Here is a 19,517-nt window from a genome sequence, read left to right as displayed (position 1 = left end):
TGTTCTAGAGGGTAGGCCGTGGTTCTTGACGAGAAATTGCTACTGCTGCAGGAAGTTTTGGGGGATGAGCAACCCTCAGAAATCGAATTCAAGTATACACCCATGTGGGTGCGTTTGCTAGACGTGCCCCTCAACAAACGTTTTTTGGAAGTGATGTATGATGTGGGGGAATTTCTGGGGGGTTTCCTGGAGGCAGATGAGTCTGATCCATTGGGGTGGGGAGAGTGTGTTCGCATTAAGGTGCAGATAGATATCAATAAACCGTTAAGGAGGGGTTTGTTCCTAGCCATGGGTAAAAACCAATCTCGATGGGTGGACATCAAGTATGAACGGTTAGCGGATTTTTGTTTCTTTTGTGGAAGATTGGAGCATACAGAGAGGGAGTGTCAACACAAAGAGCAAGAGAAAGGGGATACTGTTAAAATGGTGTATCAATATGGCCCCTGGCTTCGTGCCTCTCCACGAAAGAAAGTTAAAGTAGACATGGCTGAACGAGAAGTTGAGAAGACTTGGGTGAATCGTATTAAAAGTGCTGCAGCTTTGAAGAAAACTCCTGTGTACAGTGATCCGGATGTGATTAAATTGGGGCCAGTAGGTGCTGCTAGAAGGTTGGCTTTCTCTTCTCCATGTGCTATGAACAGTGTGAAAAAAGAAAGAATTGTAAAAGAAAAAGAAGCTGAACTTATTGCAGTCCTAGATAGTAGTAGTAAAAAGATGGTGTTGCGAACTGTTGGGAATGCTATGATTGAGGAGGGTGAGGAAAAAATCTTAATGGGGAGTGTAGGCATGGGAAGGAAAAAAAATGGAGAAGAAGTGAATGAAAAGGAGGAAGTTAAGGTGACTAATAATGAGAGCATGTTGCATAATAATATTTTAGAGGGGGGGATGATGATGGATATGTAGGAAAGTATGGAGGAGATGGGGAATACTAATAATAATAGTGATTTAAAGGTGAAAAAGGAAGGAAAGGGTAGAGGTCTAAGAAAGGTTGTGATAAAGAAAGGGGAGAGGAATAATGATGGGGAGGGGGGGACGTGTGGTAGGAGCTAAAAGGGGAATTAGGGAGGAGGAGCAGGAGAGTGGTGATATGATAATGCAGGATGAAGAAGAGTATGCTGATATTAAGAAGAGAAGAATTGAGGAAGCTAATGTGAATGTGGCGGGCCCCACTACATGGGCTCTCGGTGATCAATGAATTACATTTTATCTTGGAATTGTCGAGGTTTTGGGAGCCCCTCGGCAATTAGTGCGGTGAGGAATGTAATCATCCTTGAAAAACCCCAAATACTCTTCTTATCGGAAACAAAGTTGAAAAATAACGAGATGGTGAAAGTTAAAAATAAGCTTCATTTCTCTAACTTACTTGCTGTAAGTTGTGTTGGGGAAGGGCGTAAGCGGAGTGGTGGACTGGCTTTGTTGTGGAATGACATGGTGGAGGTGGAAGTGAAGTCTTACTCTTTGAACCATATTGATTCTTGGGTCAAAATGCCAAATAAGCAAGGGTGGAGATTTACGGGAGTATATGGACATCCGGAAGCTGAAAACAAGCACAAGACCCGTCTGCTAATGGAAAATTTGAGAGGTGATCCCACTACTCCTTGGCTTTGTGGGGGCGACTTGAATCTAATGCTCATGTCTTGTGAGAAGAAGGGTGGGAGTGATTTTAGGAATGATGAAGCAGAGATTCTGAGGGGAGCTTTAGCTTCGTGCGATCTGGCAGATTTGGGATATGTGGGCCATGATTTTACATGGACCAACAATCAAGGGGGAGATCATAATGTGCAAGAGAGATTGGATCGTTTTCTAGAAAATAGAGAGTGGAAAGACCTCTTTACTGGATCCTTTGTGTCGCACTTGGCTAAACGGAAGTCTGATCACTTACTAATTCTCCTTTGTATTGATGAGGGGGTGGGAATTATTAAAAAGAAGAAAAAAATCAAAAAATTTCGTTTCGAGGAAATGTGGTTGAGAGATGAGACTTGTGGTGATATTGTGGCAAATATTTGGAGTGGTGGAGGTGGGGATATATGCTCTAAAATTGCCCATACTTCTCTAAATTTGAGTGCTTGGAGTCGAAAAAAATTTGGTGACTTTGTGAAGGAGTTGAAGGATTGCAGAGCGAGAATGGAGAGTCTTATGAGTGAGACTCAAACTGATGAGATTATTGCTCAAATGCGAGCTTTGGATGGAAGAATGGACGAGCTAGAGAGAAGAGAGGAGTTGTATTGGAGACAACGGAGCAGACAAGACTGGCTTAAAAATGGTGACAAAAATACGGCATTTTTTCACACAAAAGCTAGTCAAAGGAAATCAAGGAACCATATACGTGAAATTGATGATGCTGCTGGGAACACTTTCAGTGAGGAAGAGCAGATTTCGGAAGTTCTGGTTCGACATTTTGATGACCTGTTTACGTCGGGTGGCCAATGTGATTCGGATGCTGTGGTTGAGAAAGTGGACACGGCAATCTCATCTTCCCAATTTGCTGAGTTAAATGCCCCTTTTGTTGGTGAAAAAGTTCGGGATGCTTTGTTCCAAATGCACCCTACAAAGGCTCCGGGACCCGATGGTATGTCTGCTATTTTTTTCCAAAAATTCTGGAATGTTGTTGGTAATGATGTGATTGCAAACTCTTTGAGCATTTTGAATAATGGTAGTGAGTTAGGCCCTTTTAATCAGACACATATTGTTTTAATTCCAAAGAAGAAAGAATGTGTGTCTCCTGTTGATTATAGGCCTATTAGTTTGTGTAATGTACTCTATAAAATTGTGTCAAAGGTGCTTGCAAACAGACTAAAAAAAGTCCTACCTTCGATTATTAGTGAGTCTCAGAGTGGCTTTGTTCCGGGTAGATTAATCACTGATAACATTTTAGTGGCGTATGAATGTTTCCACTATTTGAGGAAAAAAAAAGAAGGGTAAGAAAGGTTTTCTCGGGTTGAAGTTGGATATGAGCAAGGCGTACGACAGAGTGGAATGGGGTTTCTTGGAAAAAATGATGTTGAAATTTGGTTTTCCGGTGTCCTTTGCAATGAACATTATGAAGTGTGTGTCATCGGCCTCCTTTGATGTATTAGTGAATGGTCAACCTTCTCGACAGTTTAAGCCTAGTAGGGGGCTTCGTCAAGGGGACCCTCTATCTCCCTTTTTGTTCATTATGTGTGCCGAGGGGCTATCTGCCCTTCTTCGGGATGCCGAAAGGAATGAGCTCATTCATGGAGTTAAAATTGGTAGACACGTGGAACCCATTTCACATCTTTTTTTCGCAGATGATAGCTTGTTGTTCGTAAGGGCCAATGAGGATGAAACTGAGAAAGTTCTTGATATTCTTTCTACTTATGAGGCGGCGTCAGGCCAGAAACTGAATATGGAAAAATCGGAGGTGTCTTTTAGCCGAAACATTGAACGTGAGAAGAAAAATATGCTTCAGATGAAGTTATCTTTTAAGGCTGTCGATGGACATGATAAATATTTAGGTCTTCCGACTTACATTGGAAGTTCTAAAAAACAAATTTTTCAGAGTATTCAGGATCGGGTTTGGAAGAAGCTAAAGGGGTGGAAATAAAATTACTTGTCTCAAGCGGGGAGGGAGATTCTTATCAAATCTGTAGCGCAGGCTATCCCAACATATGCGATGCAATGTTTTTCTATTCCCGTGAGCATTCTTAATGTGGTGGAAAAATTGTGTAGGAGTTTCTTTTGGGGTCAGAAAGGGGAGGAGAGGAAGATGAGTTGGGTTGCTTGGGATAAATTATATAGAGCAAAAAATCAGGGAGGGCTGGGCTTTCGAAATATGAAGGTTTTCAACAAGGCTATGCTAGCTAAACAAGCGTGGAGAATAGTGGTCAACAAGGATTCACTCATGGCCCGGGTTTTGAAGGGGAAATATTTCCCAAATTCTGATTTTTTTGGTGCCAAAATTGGTCCGAATATGAGCTTTACTTGGAGGTCAATATTGAGTTCGAGAGAGGTGATTGAAAAAGGTGCTCTTAAGATTGTTGGTAAAGGGAGCAGCATCCGCATCTGGGAGGATCCGTGGGTTCCCAATCTCCCAAGCTTTAGAGTTATCTCAACTAGAGGGGATGGGGTTTGTGTCCCAAGGATGGTGAATGAATTATGGGAAAATAGAAGATGGAACTTGGAGGCCCTTTCGAGTTTGTTTACCCAAAAGGAAATTGATGAGATAAGTAGCATCCCCATTCCTATGTTTGATGATGAGGATGGATGGTCCTGGCACTATTCTAAAGATGGATCTTATACTGTTAGGAGCGCTTACCACCAACTGGTGGAAGAGGAGGAAAGGGGAAAAGCATCTACGTCTTCTACTTTGGCCCCTTTCAACTGGGAGAATGTGTGGAAGGCTGGAATTCCACCCAAAGTTAAACCCTTTGCGTGGAGATGTGTTTGGGAGGGGCTGCCTGTGATGAGCCGATTAGCAGCTAGGGGTATGCAAGTCGACCCGCGTTGTCCTATGTGCGGGGAAGGAAATGAAACTACTGCACACATGGTTCTATTATGCCCATCCATTTGCTCCTTATGGAGACACTCTGCTCTCCGAATTGACACAAGTGCTCTGGAAGTTGATAGCTTTCGTGGATGGTGTGTAATGATGCAAGAGAATATAAAAGATAACAAATGGTGGGATGTTTTTTGGAGTATTGCGTGGGGTATATGGCTTAGGCGAAATCTGTGGGATTTTGATAAAAAAGAGAGGAGGGAATGTGATATCTTAGACAAGGCAATGAGCTTGGTTGGGGAGTATGAAATGGCTAATTCTAGGGAGAAGGCTGCAAGAGAAGGGCTGCTGTCATCAGAGATATGGAAAGCCCCTGCTGCAGGGCTTTTTAAGCTAAATACAGATGCTGCCTTTCGTGATCAAGTGCTTGGAATGGGTGGTGTGCTTCGAGACGAGATGGGTGATGCTGTTGTGTCCTTTTGCTCGACAGAAGCAGGAAAGATGGGTGTCGATATTGGTGAGGCAATGGCAATGAGAGAAAGCTTAAAGATTGCCATGGAAGCGGGGTTCGATAAGTTCATTCTTGAGACGGATAATCTAAAGCTTTATCACCATATGAAGAAAGGTATCACAATGCCATGTGCGTTTGGGAATGTGGTGAGGGATATCTTGTTGTTAGCCCGTGGGTGTCGTTCTGTTTCTTTTTCTTATGTTAGAAGGTCGGGTAATGTAGTTGCCCATAGTCTAGCAAAGTTAAGCTTTTCCTTTAGTAGTTATCGTGTTTGGTTGGAAGAATCCCCTGCTGAAATTCAGGGTGCTCTTTGTACTGATGTTTCTCTTTTGATAAGTTAATAAAATGGGCTATGCTGCAGGTTTGTCAAAAAAAAAAAATTAAAAAATATATAAAAATGAAGTAATAAAGCTCGAAGCCTGGGCAATTAGTTAGGGTTGAACTAAGTTCGTGTCAATTTATTTGCGTTGATCTATGGATTTGGCTTTTAGGCCTTGTTTAATTCGCCTTTTATTTGCTTATCTAAACTGATTTGGTCTTGTTTGGTTTGGACTGATCTGATTTGATTGTTTGATTTGACCAAAGTTTGACTTTAAGTGTACAATAATCTATAAAGAAAAAATATATCAAGTAAGATCTTGTTAAATTCTTAATCGTGTATTTTATTAATATGTAATTTTCATAATTTTTTTCCTACGTAATTAAAGATATTTAGCGATAAAAAAACTGCATATAAACCGATAATCTAATTTGGGACAAAAGTGGATCTTCTCCACCATGGGTCTTGGGTTTTTTTTTTTTTGAAAACCGCCATGGGAAACTTATACGTAGTATTAAATCACCATGGGTCTCAGGTTGAAGTCAGTTTTATCGTACTTACTTTTTTGGGTAACTATTGAAACCATCAGTTGCTTCCAATGTCAATTTTCATCAGAACAGAAAGAGAAAATGAGTACTATTGAAAAAACTCTTCCTAAACATCTCATATTAGAAGAAATCCTGCCAAGACTCCCAGTAAAATCCATACTTCGCTTCAAATCTGTTTCCAAATCTTGGCTTTCCACAATTTCTTCCCCTAAATTCACCAAAACCCATCTCCAGATCTCCTCTTCTCGCCCTCACTTCCTCCTCCTTGCTGCGCTTCACCGAGCATCAGATGACGTAATCTACTTGCTACAGTATGATCAAATCAATTGCAAGGTAAGAAATTTCATTGAATTGGAATTTGCTAATGGTTCTGATCTCCCAATTGAAGTTAACTACATTGTGGGTTCTTGTAATGGCCTTGTTTGCTTACTCGGAAACAATCGCCGCTTTGTTGAGGTGTTCTATGTTTGTAACCCGGCGACTCGCCGCCTTCGGAAAATCAAGAAACCTGATGGTGTACATCGGGCTGAGTGGTCCGGGTGTGTGTTTGGTTATGAATCATCAACAGATGATTATAAAATTTTCGGCGCCTTCTCGTCACGTCATGACGATTTTGTTCATTTTTATGTGTTTTCTTTGAATGCTGGAAATTGGAAAAGAATTGATAGTTTAGACAAGCATTTGGAATTGGTTGAGCTTGAAAAGGCGGTGTTGATTGGCGATACTGTTTACATTGATGTTAGATTCTTTAGGTGGAAGAAGGGTAATCCTGTTGTTGGGTTTGATTTGATTACAGAACAATTGAAGAAATTGACTTGGATGAATTGGTTGAATAAGTATAAGTTTGTTCGTATATTGGAGTTGAGAGGGTGCTTGTCGTTGCTTTGTTCTGCTGATTTTGTTTTAGATGATGTTTGGATGTTGAAGGACTCTAGTGATACCAAATCTTGGCAAAGATTGTTCTCTATTAATCGTACTAGTGTATTATATTGTGGTTTCTCTGAGACTGGCAAGTGTTTGTTACACATTCAGGGGAAACTCAGGGTATTCGATCCAAGCTGGGAGACTCCACAAATGTCTCAAGGTGGTGTTGATTTCGATAATGATGACAGCATAGTTCAGTCAAAAGGTTATGTCGAAAGCTTAGTTTCGCCTTTCTAAAAGCCAGGCCTAATGAAGATGATGGAGAGAACGGAATACACTTATCATTTTGGTAATGTCAACCTTGTTAATATTACTCCTATTATTATGTTTCTATTGGCATTGACCTTAAGTTTGTGCTAAGTTGCATTTGTATGAACTTTCTTTGCTTGATGACTGGTTTTAATCCAGGTTTATATAGTTTTGAATTTGGACTATATCTTTGTTTGACTTACGATTGTAAAGTAAAGTTGCTTATGATTTATGCTTTATATGGAAATGGTAATGAGGGAAAGATATTTAGTACGGAGTAAAAGTTATCCAAATGGATGTTTCATTTGTTAAGTTCTTGCGATTATTTAGTTGTTTTTCTATTTTCTAGTTGTAATTATCCTAGGAGACTTGAGCATCTTGAGCCTCAATTTTGAGTCAAGTTCTGAAATTGATGGTTCAATTCCATCAGCTCACTTATTATATGAACATGTACATTGACCATTCTGTTGGATATCTTCCAACTTCAATAGGACACTTTATTTAGAGATTTACTATCTCTATTCTCTACAATTCATACCATTATGCTATTACACCTTCTGCAAGAATTTAAAATTCTAAATTGTAACCTCTTATTGTTAAGTAAAGTAACTCTTAGGTGGCATTTTCCTCCATTTTTCATTCCCATAATTGTTCTAGTGACTGGCAGGTATATGATTCGTAGCTTTCCCTTTTTATTCTGAAAGCATTTTGTTTGAAATTCTTTGTGAAAAACTGGTGCTCTACTGCTCTGTTGTCTCAAAGTCCCCTGTAATATGTAATAAAATAATTAGCCCTTATGCTTTGTAGGAAGCTTATTGTGTAAAGTTAACCGTCCAATTAAGCTTTCTTAAGGCATGTTCCAACTTCAATTTCCACTACTTACGGTAATTCTGGCAGCAATTTTCACCGAACAGTCCCTATTTCTGGATGAATAACCGTGCTAAACCTCGTTCAATTCTCTAGTCTCTACTCTTTAATTTGCAAAATAAATCTAGCTTGAAATTCTTTGAGCAGGAGCGTTTTACTCTACGATACAGGGGGTATACACTTCACTTGTAAGCAGCAATATAGAAACTCAAAATTTGTTTTACTGAAACAGATTTGCAAAATCAGTCGAAACTTGGCTTAAATCGTAGTAGCTACGAGGAATTGAATTGATTGCCTTTCATGCTAAACAACCCCTTGTAGAGTTGGCAAGAAGTCATGCTGGCAAACCAAACCGCTAGCGCCCCTTGTAGTGTTGGCAAAAAGTCGTGTTGGGTCTCGTGTCAATTTTGTGTTTACATAATCTATCAAAAAATGTATAAAATGTAAGATAACTGCATAATTGACCACGCACTTTATCTAAACGGGTCTTCTTCGGGTTAGTTTCATATCGTGTTGACTTTGTGTTTTCTCTCAATAACTCCGTGTTCATATTGTCGGTTTTGATCATGTTGTCCTATTGTGTCAAAGATTGCCAGCTTTAGAGCCCCCTTGTCCACATACATTGACTGATTGAGTTTTGATTTTTGAATGCATGTGTAGCTTTGATGTAATTAATTACGAGGTAAATTTTTCAGAATCAATGTTCTCCTCTAGTTACATAAGTGAAAAGATGGTCTTTTCCTCTCCTCTTCATCTTATAATGTGCTCTTACTATTAAAATCATGCAGGACTCCTTTACACACGAGAGACGAGAAATTATATAAATTGACATAAAGCTTTCTCTCTTCCCCATTTAATCAGATTCAAAATTGACTTAAACCTTTGTTCTTCTTTGAAGTCATTGCTTCCTCTCTCACCCTACTCACCTCCACAGCCTGAACACCTCCTCCCGAAACTCCCTGCTAAATCCTTACTTAGCTTTAAATCTGTTTCCAAATCATGGCTTTCTATCATTTCCTCCCCTGAATTCGCTTTTGTTAATCTTTTGGTATGCTAGTTTTATATTTTGGGTTGGTTGCATTATTGTATAGTGTATCAAAGGCATGCTACTTTTATACTTTATTGCTCAAATCGGGTTAGTTAGGTTATTGTATGCCATATCAATGTTATCTGTTCCATTCAGTTATTGATTTGCTCATCTGCAGATGTGAATCTTCGTCAAGACTCTTACTGGAAAACACATAACTCTCGTCGTTGAGAGTTCTGACACAATTGCCAGTGTTAAGACTAAGATCCAAGATAAGCAAGGAATTCCCTCAGACCAGCAGCGTCTGATCTTTGATGGAAAGCAACTGGAGTATCAAGCTGAGTCTTCCCAAGAGCCTTTGTAAAAATGTCTGCCAATTGCTCCCTAGTAGAAACATACGATGGTGCAATTAAGCCTTCTGTAATCGCATCACGAACAATGTGACAATCAATCTCAATGTGTTTCGTGCGTTCATGAAAAACTGGATTTCTAGCAATATGTAGCGCAGATTGATTATCACAAAACAACTTGATGGCCTTTGGATGTTCAATCCCCATACTCAAAAGTAAGGCCTCAGACCAGCAGCGTCTGATCTTTGATGGAAAGCAACTGGAGGATGGCCAAACCCTCACTGACTACAATATCCAGAGGGAGTCAACCCTCCACCTTGTTCTCCGTCTTTAAATTATATCCAACCTCCAATCATCGCCTTCCTGCTCTAAGTTTAGAGACCAGCAGTTATATGCTATGTAGTTTTCTCTCTTTCTGCATGAATTTTGTTTTAAATCCTCTATTAAACTAACATGAAAAAACAGGTGATCCATAGTCTCAAAGTTCCCTGTCATATGTAATAAATTAATTTGCTTTTACGCGTATAAAGTAACCTTTACTTTGTAGGAAATTTAATTTATAAAGTTAACCACAAATCAAGATCTTTGTTGAAGGCATGTTCCAACTTCGAATGCCTTTTTTCTTTCTTCTAATTCTGGCAGCAAATTACTCTGAAAAATTTTAGTCTTACATCTTTAAATAAATGAGCAGGTGTCACTTACAGTCCTACATCAGTTCATTTGTTAGAACATTTCTGTCTACAATTCCTATACAGCGTTATCCTGCTTCAATGGGAATGTGAGGATTTTGACATCAATAATATAGCTTTTAAAAATTATTGTCATTTCTGGACAATATTTTCGGATGACAACTTACAAGGAACATTAGTTGTAATGATATGGTCCATATGGAACTCCAATAATGACTGAAGTTTTAAGGTGGCATTCCACACAAATAAGAAAATATCAGTTAATTCACAAATATATAGAATCTATAGCTTTTCTTCTGGGTGTCTAGGATGGCCTACTGGTTGTTTTGAAAACCTTCATATTTCTTTTTTTTTTTTTTTTTTTTGTTAAAACCTTCATATTTCTACCTTCTCTTTTCCTTCCTATTTATTCTGTTGTTTTCTACTTTATGTTTAGTGAATTGGACATTCCACAAGGGTTTAAAATAGAAAAATCTTCTCTTGGAAATGTTGTGAGGTTGCATTAGTCATGTATAGGCCAATCCTGATGTCTTAACTCTTGATTCTTTAGCTATGTGACGAGGGAAAGGGGTGATTCATCACTTATTTTAAAATGACTAATCATTCACCAACACTTAGGGCCTATTTTTTTCAGCTTAATTAAGTTCAGTTCAGTTCAGCTCTAATAAGTTCAGTTCAGTTCAGTTCAATTTTATGTCTAATGATATTGCTAATGAGAGAGTGAGGGATAGCTCGGGATAGATTCTCACCACCCGCTCTTGTGGCTCTCTAAACACCAAAAAAAATATTGCAAATGATAATTAAAGCCAAATTTTATATTTTTTTTTAGCATATATGCAACAACTGTTTAGTTCAGTTCAGTTCAAGTCCAATCAATTCTGTTCAGTTCAGTTCAATAAATCAGAACAGGTAGGCACTCCACTTTGGAGTTTAGCTCTCAAGTCAAAGTCATTTTTATTACTCCCTTCGTGTTTTTTTAAGTGATAAATATTCCATTTCCCGCCGTGTTTTTTTTTAAGTGATACATTTTCTTTTTTGGCAAAACAATAATACATTAAAATATTATATCTCTCTCCTCTCATGGTCCCCACCCAAACCCACTACTACTTTTTTATTATATCTTTCCTCTCACATATATTACTTTTCAATAAACTATTAACCCCACTATCTTTCTTTAACAATTTTTTAATACTCCACTACCCCACTTACCTCTTATTTTATTTAAGTCAATTAAATTGCCTAAAACTATGTGCCGATCAATATGTATCACTTAAAAAAACACGGAGGGAGTAGATTAGACCTCAACCCTAAATTTTAATTTTTTTTTTATTGGTAAGAGTTAGAAATTCACACCATCAAAGGTTCTTAGGACCCACTAGGAGAGAAGTGTAATAAACGTGATAAACTATCGTAAAGGTGATATAAAAAAATCAGGTCAACCCAAGCCTTGACATAAATAGCTCATGCCCAAACTCGCTAAAAGTAGTAAGGTTGTTGGACCAAAATGATTATTTTTTTTTATATTTTTATTTTAGTCTTTTCAGGCTTAGTTCAAGTTTTAACTAACACATTATCAAACTTCTCCAAAGTCCAAAACTCCAAACCCACCCTATTTCCGGTCGAATCGGGCCATAATTGATCACCTCTATTCTATCTTAAATCAACCTTTCGAATCATTAGTTTCTCCCAATTTTAATCAGAAAATGGACACCATCGAAAATACTCTTCCTGAACATCTCATATTAGAAGAAATCCTACCCAGACTCCCAGTAAAATCCATACTTCGCTTCAAATCTGTATCCAAATCTTGGCTTTCCACAATCATATCCCCTAAATTCACCAAAACCCATCTCCAAATCTCCTCCTTTCGCCCTCAATTCCTTGTCCATGCTGTGCTTAATGCATCAGGTGCCCAAATTTATTTGCTACAATACGATCAAAACAATTGCAAGGTAAAAAATTTCATTGAATTGGAATTTGATTATGTGTCTAATCTTCCAGTTGAATTTAAGTATATTGTGGGTTCTTGTAATGGTCTTGTTTGCTTAACTGGAAACTAACTCCTCCTTGGTGAGGCGTTCTATGTATGTAACCCAGCGACTCGCTGTTTTCGAAAGATTATGATTCCTGGTGGTGTGGACAAGGTTGTGTGGCCCGGGTGTGTGTTTGGTTATGAATCATTAACAGATGATTATAAAATTTTTGGCGCCTTCTTGTCACGCCATGGTTATCATGTTCAATTCTTTGTTTTTTCTTTGAAGGTTGGATATTGGAAAAAAGTTGCTTGTTTAGACGAGAATTTGGGGTTTTTTCAGTTTGAAAAGGCGGTATTGATTGGGGATACTATATACATTTTTGCTGGAAAGTATAGGTGGAAGAAGGGTAATTTTGTTGTTGGGTTTGATTTGAGTACAGAACAATTGAAGAAATTGAGTTGGATGAATTGGTTGGATAAGTATATATGTATTCGTTTATTGGAGTTGAGAGGGTGCTTGTCGTTGCTTTGTTCTACAGATTATTTGAATGTAGAATATGTTAGGATGTTGAAGGACTCTAGTGATACGAAATCTTGGCAAAAATTGTTCTCTATCAATCTTACTAATGTATTATATTGCGGTCTCTCTGAGATTGGCAAGTGTTTGTTACACTTTCAGGGTAAACTCAGGGTATTCGATCCAAGCCGGGAGACTCCACAAATGTCTCAAGGAGGTGTTGATTTCGATAACAATGACAGAATACTTCAGTCAAAAGATTACATTGAAAGCTTAGTTTCGCCTTTCTAAAAGCCAGGAATAATGATGATGATGGAGAGGACATACACAATGATTTTGGTAATATTACTCCTATTATTATGTTTATATTGGCATTGGCCTTTAGTTTGTGCTAAATTGCTTTTGTATGAATTTTCTTTGCTTGATGACTGGTTTTAATTCACGGTTATATTGTTTTGTAGATTTGAACTATATCTTTGTTTGGCTTATGATAGTAAAGTTGCTTATGGTATATGCTGTATATGAAGGTGGTAATGAGCGAAAGCTTTTTAGTAAAAGTTATAGTCTCCAAATAGATCTTTCATGTGTTAAGCTCTTGCCATTATTTAGGTTTTTTTTTTGTGGTAGCAAGGAACAATTTAATTAAGCAGAGATTAAACGAGTTACAACATCTTGTGTGATTGTTTGGGTAGATGGTATACACCCATCCAATCCCCTGTCACAAACAAAAGATTGAGTTTTAAGTTTCTCATCCAAAATATTACTACTACAGAAGTGTATACAAAATATCAGTTCTCTTCCTTGCTTCCCTTGCTAATGCTTCTGCAGCCTTGTTCCCGCTCCTTTCTTCAAATCTAAGGCTTGTACCTGACTGACGGCCCAGGAGTTGCCTGCAACTTTTGATTGAAGTTGTAAAGCGATTATTCTCCTGACAAACATCCTCTTTTAACATATCTACCGCCATTTTACAATCTGTGGAGATAATGCAATGTTCCCATTGATTTCTTTCGATTGCTTCCAATGCCATTGTGATAGCATGAAGCTCTCCTTCTATTGCTGAGTAACCATAGGTTTTCATTTGCATTCCAACCATTATTTAGTTGACTCCCTATTTTCTAGTTGAAAGTATCCTAGTAGACTTGGGCATCTTGAGCAGAGAATTTTGGGTTAAGTTCTGAAATTGATGGTTCAATTCCATCAGCTATATGTACATTGAGCATTCTATTTGATATCTTCTAGCTTCAATAGGACGCATTAGAGATTTACTGTCTCTACAATTTATACCATTATGCTATCAGAAATCTTCTGCAAGAATAACAATTTTCTGATTGTAACCTCTTATTATCAAGTAAAGTAACTTTTAGGTGGCATTTCCCTCCTTTTTTTCTCATAAATCATTCTAGGGACTGCCAGTTAAATGCTTTGTAGCTCTCCCTCTTTATTTCTGCCAGCATTTTGTTTAAAGTCGTTTGTGAAAAATGAAAACTAAAATGTAAACCAGGTGTTCTATAGTCTCAAAGTCCCCTGTAATATGTAATTAAATAATTAGCTCTTATGCTTAGGTAACTTTTACTTCGTAGGAAGCTTATTGTGTAAATTTAACCACAAGTAAGCTCTCTTAAGGCGTGCTCCAACTTCAAATGCCACTAGTTCTTGTATCTCTGGCAGCAATTTTCGCCGAACAGTCCCAAGTCTCTGGATCAAAAACCCTGCTCAACCTCCTTCAACTCTCTAGTCTCTACTCTTTAACTTACAAAATAAATCTAGGAGTCCTGTATTCTTTGAGCAGTAGTGCTTTACTCAAGTTTTTTTGCTTGATGATTAGTAAAGGGAGTTATGAGTCTTATGGCTTATGCTCTATGTCAAGGTAGGTAATACACAAAGCTTGTTATATCAATTCAAGCAAATTAACTTACTCTCCTGAGAAAGTCAGGTTCACAGGTTCAGATTATTCTGTCTTACATGTTCAGATAAGTGAGGGGATGTAACTTTACATCAGTTCATTGATTTGAACATCTCCTTATATACAATTTATTTACGGTATATTCCTGCTTCAATAGGACATGAGGGGATTTTAACATAAAAGATTTTTTTTTTTTGTTTTGGATAATTATTGTCCTTTTTACACAAAAATTTCAGATGACCAATGAATAATAGTTTTAGATGATATGGAACTCCCATAATGACTGAAGCAAAGTAGCTCAAGTTTTTCAGTCAGGTGGCCAATATTTACAGTTTATAGTTTTTTTTCCTCTGGATCTCTGGTATGGCCTGCTGTTTGTTTGAAACCTGCAGAATTCTACTTTCTCGGCTTCTCTTTTCCTTCTCATTTATACTGTTTTCTATTTATGATCGGTGAATTGCACATTGCATAAGGGTTTAAGATAGAAGTTTCTATTTTAAGATACAAGTTTCTTAACTCTCGATTATTTAGCTATGTTATTGTGGCCTGGTAAATTTGAAGAAAAAATCTGATTAAATGGGGCTTGAAAAAATCGGAGTCAATTGAATAAAACTTACTATCTTCCCCATTTAATCAGATTCAATCTCTTCAGCCACTGCACAATTCAGGCTGAATGCTTCTAATGAGAACACATTGGAAAATGACGAGGAGAGGAAAAGCCCCATCGTTTGATCTTTTCAGTTCTGCTCAACAAGAGGAGACCCTAAGAAATACAACTCGGGGTCATAAAATGCCGTTTGAAACCATATATAATCATTATATGTTGTAATAAACGTACGTGATAGGGTTGAGTTTACGAATTAGGTGCAAATTATGAACAGGTAAAATAACAGTTTAAGTGCATATTGGATGGTTCCACCGACCCAATTTGAACCCGGATGATATATATTAGGGACTATGGTAACCATCTCGGCAATTTTTATTTCTAGGCCAAAAAGGTCAAAAAATTACAAAATTGAAAGCTATTATTCACGCTTTTTGAGGAAATTTTGAGGTTTCGGAGCTCGTGACGAAAAGCCTTGAAACCTTAAGGGATACATCGCGGGGTTATATAATATCGTTTGAATTCATATATGATCATTATATTTGTCATAAACGTCCGTGGTAGACTTGATTTTACGAAATCACTACAAGTTGTGAAAGGGTAACATGACCGTTTAAGGGCATATTGGATAGTTCCACCGAGCCAATTTGACTCCTAGAGAATATTGGGGACCATGGTAAACATCTAGGCAATTTTTATTTTCAGTCGAAAAAAGGTCAAAAAAATTACAAAATTGAAGGCTATAATCCATGCTTTTTGAGGAAAATTTGAAGTTTCGGGGTCCGGTAGCAAAAATCCTTGAAACCCTAAGGAATACATTTGGGGTTATGTAATGTCGTTTGAGACCATATATGATCATTATATGTTGTTATAAATGTCCGTGCTAGACTTGAGTTTACGAAATTACTGTAAGTTGTGAACGGGTACACTAGTAGAAAATACTAAATGGCAAGCGGTTCAAACCACCTAATGGCAAGCGGTTTTGAACCGCATGCTATTGGGGGGCTTGCCATTAGCCTTTTAAATGGCAAGCGGTTCAGAACCGCTTGCCATTTGTAGAGAATGGGAAGCGGTTTTGGCGCCAAACCGCTTCCCATTACGCCTTAAAAAATTTTTTTTTTTTTTTTTTTTTTTGGTTTTTTTCAGTTAAATTGATCCATAAACAAAACATATGTATTAACAACATTATTTTTCGTTAATCAATCCTGTAATTTTACAAATTTCTATTTTTAAACAAAAATAAATAAATTAACAAAAAAATATATTAATAAACAAACATCTGTTACAACCACCACCACCAGCCCACACCACCAGCCACCACCTCTTGCTTCTTTAACCCGTACCTTGCCACCAGAACCACCTTCACCCACCTAACCCACCCACCAACATACGCGTACCTAGCCACCAGAACCCCTGCCCACCTAACCCGAACCCACCCACCACCCCACACCTCCAGCCTCCCTAACCCACCCACCCTAACCCAGATCTATCACCTAAACGGCTAAACACACCCCAAACAAAACCCACAACCCACCCGCCACAACCGCCTTTATCCCGTATCACCACCACCACCAAGCACCATATAACCCACCACGACCTTAAAAAAAAAAAACAAAAAAAAAAAAAAAAAAAAACAACAACAAACCTACCACGACCTCCACCCAAATCAGACCTGGGGCCATGAAAACGTCGATTTTCGCTTGAAACTATGGTTTTAAAGGTCAAATTCGACCATGAAAACTCTATAGTCGAATTTGACCCAAAAAACTTGAAAACCACACGCTTGAACCATCGCCTCCTAGAATTGGGGTTTTTGGTTTGAATTTGCTCGAAATTTTACTTGATTTTACTCGATTTTACTTGAGATCCGAGAGAGGAGAGGAGGGAGACAGAGAGTGAGAAAGAGATCGCAAAAAAAAAAAAAAAAAAAAAAAGTGAGAAACTAATAGAGAAATGAAGAGAATGAGAAAGAGATAGAAGAGAGTGAGAAAGAGGAGATGAGAATGGAGAATCGTGAAGGAGGGAGGGGATGAGAGGAGAGAGAAAAGAGAATATGAGGATGAGAGAGGAGGCGTGAAAGAATGAAGGAGAGGAGGAATGAGGCCCGTATTTAGTTTTAGGGCTTTTTTTTGAATGGCAAGCGGTTTTGGGTTGAACCGCTTGCCATTATGTATAATGGCAAGCGGTTCAACCCAAAACCGCTTGCCATTATAAAGAATGGAAAGCGGTTCAACCCAAAACCGCTTGCCATTACATATCTGAGGTCTTTTTTTTTCTGGGTGGGTTTTTCGAAGCGGATTTTAAAAACCGCTTGCCATTTGAGGCTTCCCATTTAGTTTTTTCTACTAGTGGTAAAATGACCGTTTAAGGGCACATTGGATGGTTCCACCGACCCAATTTGACATCCGGAGGATATTAAGGACCATGGTGAACATCTCGGCATTTTCATTTTCGGGCGAAAGAATGTCAAAAAATTACAAAATTGAAGGCTATAATCCACGCTTTTTGACAAATTTTGAGGTTTCGGGGCCCGGTGGCGAATAGCCTTGAAACCCTAAGAAATACATCTTGGGATCATATAATGTCGTTTGAAACCACATATGATCATTATATGTTGTTTTAAACGTTCGTTGTAGGCTTGATTTTACGAAATACCTTCAAATTGTGAACAGGAAAAATGACTATTTAAGTGCATATTGGATGGTTCCATCGACCCAATTGGACTCCTGGAGGGTATTAGGGACAATGATAAACATCTCGGCAATTTTTATTTCTGGGCGAAAAAAAGGTTAAAAAATTACAAAATTGAAGGCTATAATCTAGGCTTTTTGATGAAATTTTGAGATTACGAAGCCCAGTGACGAAAAGCTTTGAGACCTTAACGGATACATCTCAGGGTCATATAATTCAGTTTGGAACCACATATGACCATTATATGTTGTCTGTAACGTCCGTGGTAGGCTTGATTTGACGAAATCACTTCAAGTTGTGAACGGGTAAAATGAACGTTTAAGGGCATATTGGATGGTTCCACCAGCCCAAACGACTCTTGGAGGGTATTAGGGACCATGGTAAACATCTCGGCAATTTTTATTTCTGGGCGAACAAAAGTCAAAAAATTACAAAATTAAAGGCTATAATGAACGCTTTCTAAGGAATTTTGAGGTTTTGAAACCGGTGGCGAAAAGCCTCAAACTCTAAGTAATACATCTCGGGGCTATATAATGTCATTTGAAACCATATATGATCTTTATATGTTTTCATTATTATCCGTTGTAGGCTTGAGTTTACAAAATCACTACAGGTTGTGAATGGATAAAAATGTAAAATGACTATTTAAGTGCATATTGGATGGTTCCACCGACCCAATTTGACTCCTGAAGGATATTAAGGATCAAGGTAAACATCTCGGCAATTTTTATTTCTGGGCGAAAAAATGTCAAAAAATTACAAAATTGAAGGCTATAGTCCACGCTTTTTGAGGAAATTTAAAGGTTTCAGGGCACAGAGGCGAAAAGCCTTGAAACCCTAAGGAATGCGTCTTGGGGTCATATTATTCCGTTTGAAACCACATTTGATCATTATATATTGACCTAAACGTCTGTGGTAGACTTGAGTTTACGAAATCACTACAAGTGTACTGTGAACGGGTAAAGTGATTGTTTAAGGGCATATTGGATGGTTCTACCGATCCAATTGGACTCTTGAAAAATATAAGAGACAATGATAAACATCTTGGCAATTTTTATTTCCGGGCGAAAAAAGGTCAAAAAATTATAAAATCGAAGGCTTTAATCCACGCTTTTTGAGTAAATTTTGAGATTTTTGGGTCCGGGGCGAAAATCCTTGAAACCTTAAGGGATACATCTCGGGGTTTAAAATTCAAATTTAAAACAAACATTTAAAATTCCACAAGATCACTCATTCACTCTATCTCTACTTTCCTTTTTCCCTATCATCCATGTTTGCAGGTCAGTCAGCTAGTCTAGTAAGAGTATTCAACAAGTCAACAGTCAATGTCTAACACAAGGAAAATAATTTTAACATGTTGACAATGACAACTAACTGACATTTAAGGTCTCTCTAGAGTCTTTACTTCATATGGAGTACATTATTATTTATATTTTTTATTTATAACCCTTGTTCTTAACTCTTATAACTTTGACTCTCCCTTTCCCAAAAAAAAAAAAATTCACTTGTCATCATAATTCATAACACACTCTAGTCTCTACCAAAGATGGAGGAACCTAGAGAGAAATCAAATATTGCAAGAATCAAACTTTAAAGTGAAATAATTTAACATTAGCGTGGCGAATATCTGTTTAATCATACATAAGATGATAAGAGAAATTAGAATACAAAATAAAACGATTACTCTAATCCTTACATAATTCTGAATACAATAACACTAGTAATCATAATACTCTGTTTGAAACCTAAATAACTGACTAATAAATACGAAATACGGAGTACTTAGTACGGAGTAGCAAAATACGGAGTAGCTTCTTCATACATCTTGGTTTTTTTTTTTTTTGTGACATAGAAGTACACATTAAGATTAGGTTCGTCTAGTAATAC

At 37.7% G+C, this 19,517-nt stretch overlaps 1 protein-coding gene across 1 annotated transcript; it reads left to right on the top strand.

The window, feature by feature from the left end:
- The first annotated feature begins 12,060 nt into the window (after positions 1-12,060).
- On the top strand, positions 12,061-12,723 carry LOC145619978 (F-box/kelch-repeat protein At3g23880-like). Its single transcript, XM_081674648.1, has one exon. The coding sequence runs from the start codon at positions 12,061-12,063 to the stop codon at positions 12,721-12,723; it is 663 nt and encodes a 220-aa protein (XP_081530774.1).
- The last annotated feature ends 6,794 nt before the right edge of the window (positions 12,724-19,517 follow it).

The sequence above is a fragment of the Chenopodium album genome, chromosome 27 (assembly GCF_948465745.1).
Source record: "Chenopodium album chromosome 27, dcCheAlbu1.1, whole genome shotgun sequence".
Taxonomy (NCBI): Eukaryota; Viridiplantae; Streptophyta; class Magnoliopsida; order Caryophyllales; family Amaranthaceae; genus Chenopodium; species Chenopodium album.
Note: the sequence above shows the minus strand (reverse complement) of the source record. Positions and strands in the feature narration are given on the sequence as shown.

Bases quoted from the DNA above. Each gene is read 5' to 3' on its own strand.
- LOC145619978 (XM_081674648.1), top strand. From the start codon at position 12,061: ATGATTCCTGGTGGTGTGGACAAGGTTGTGTGGCCCGGGTGTGTGTTT.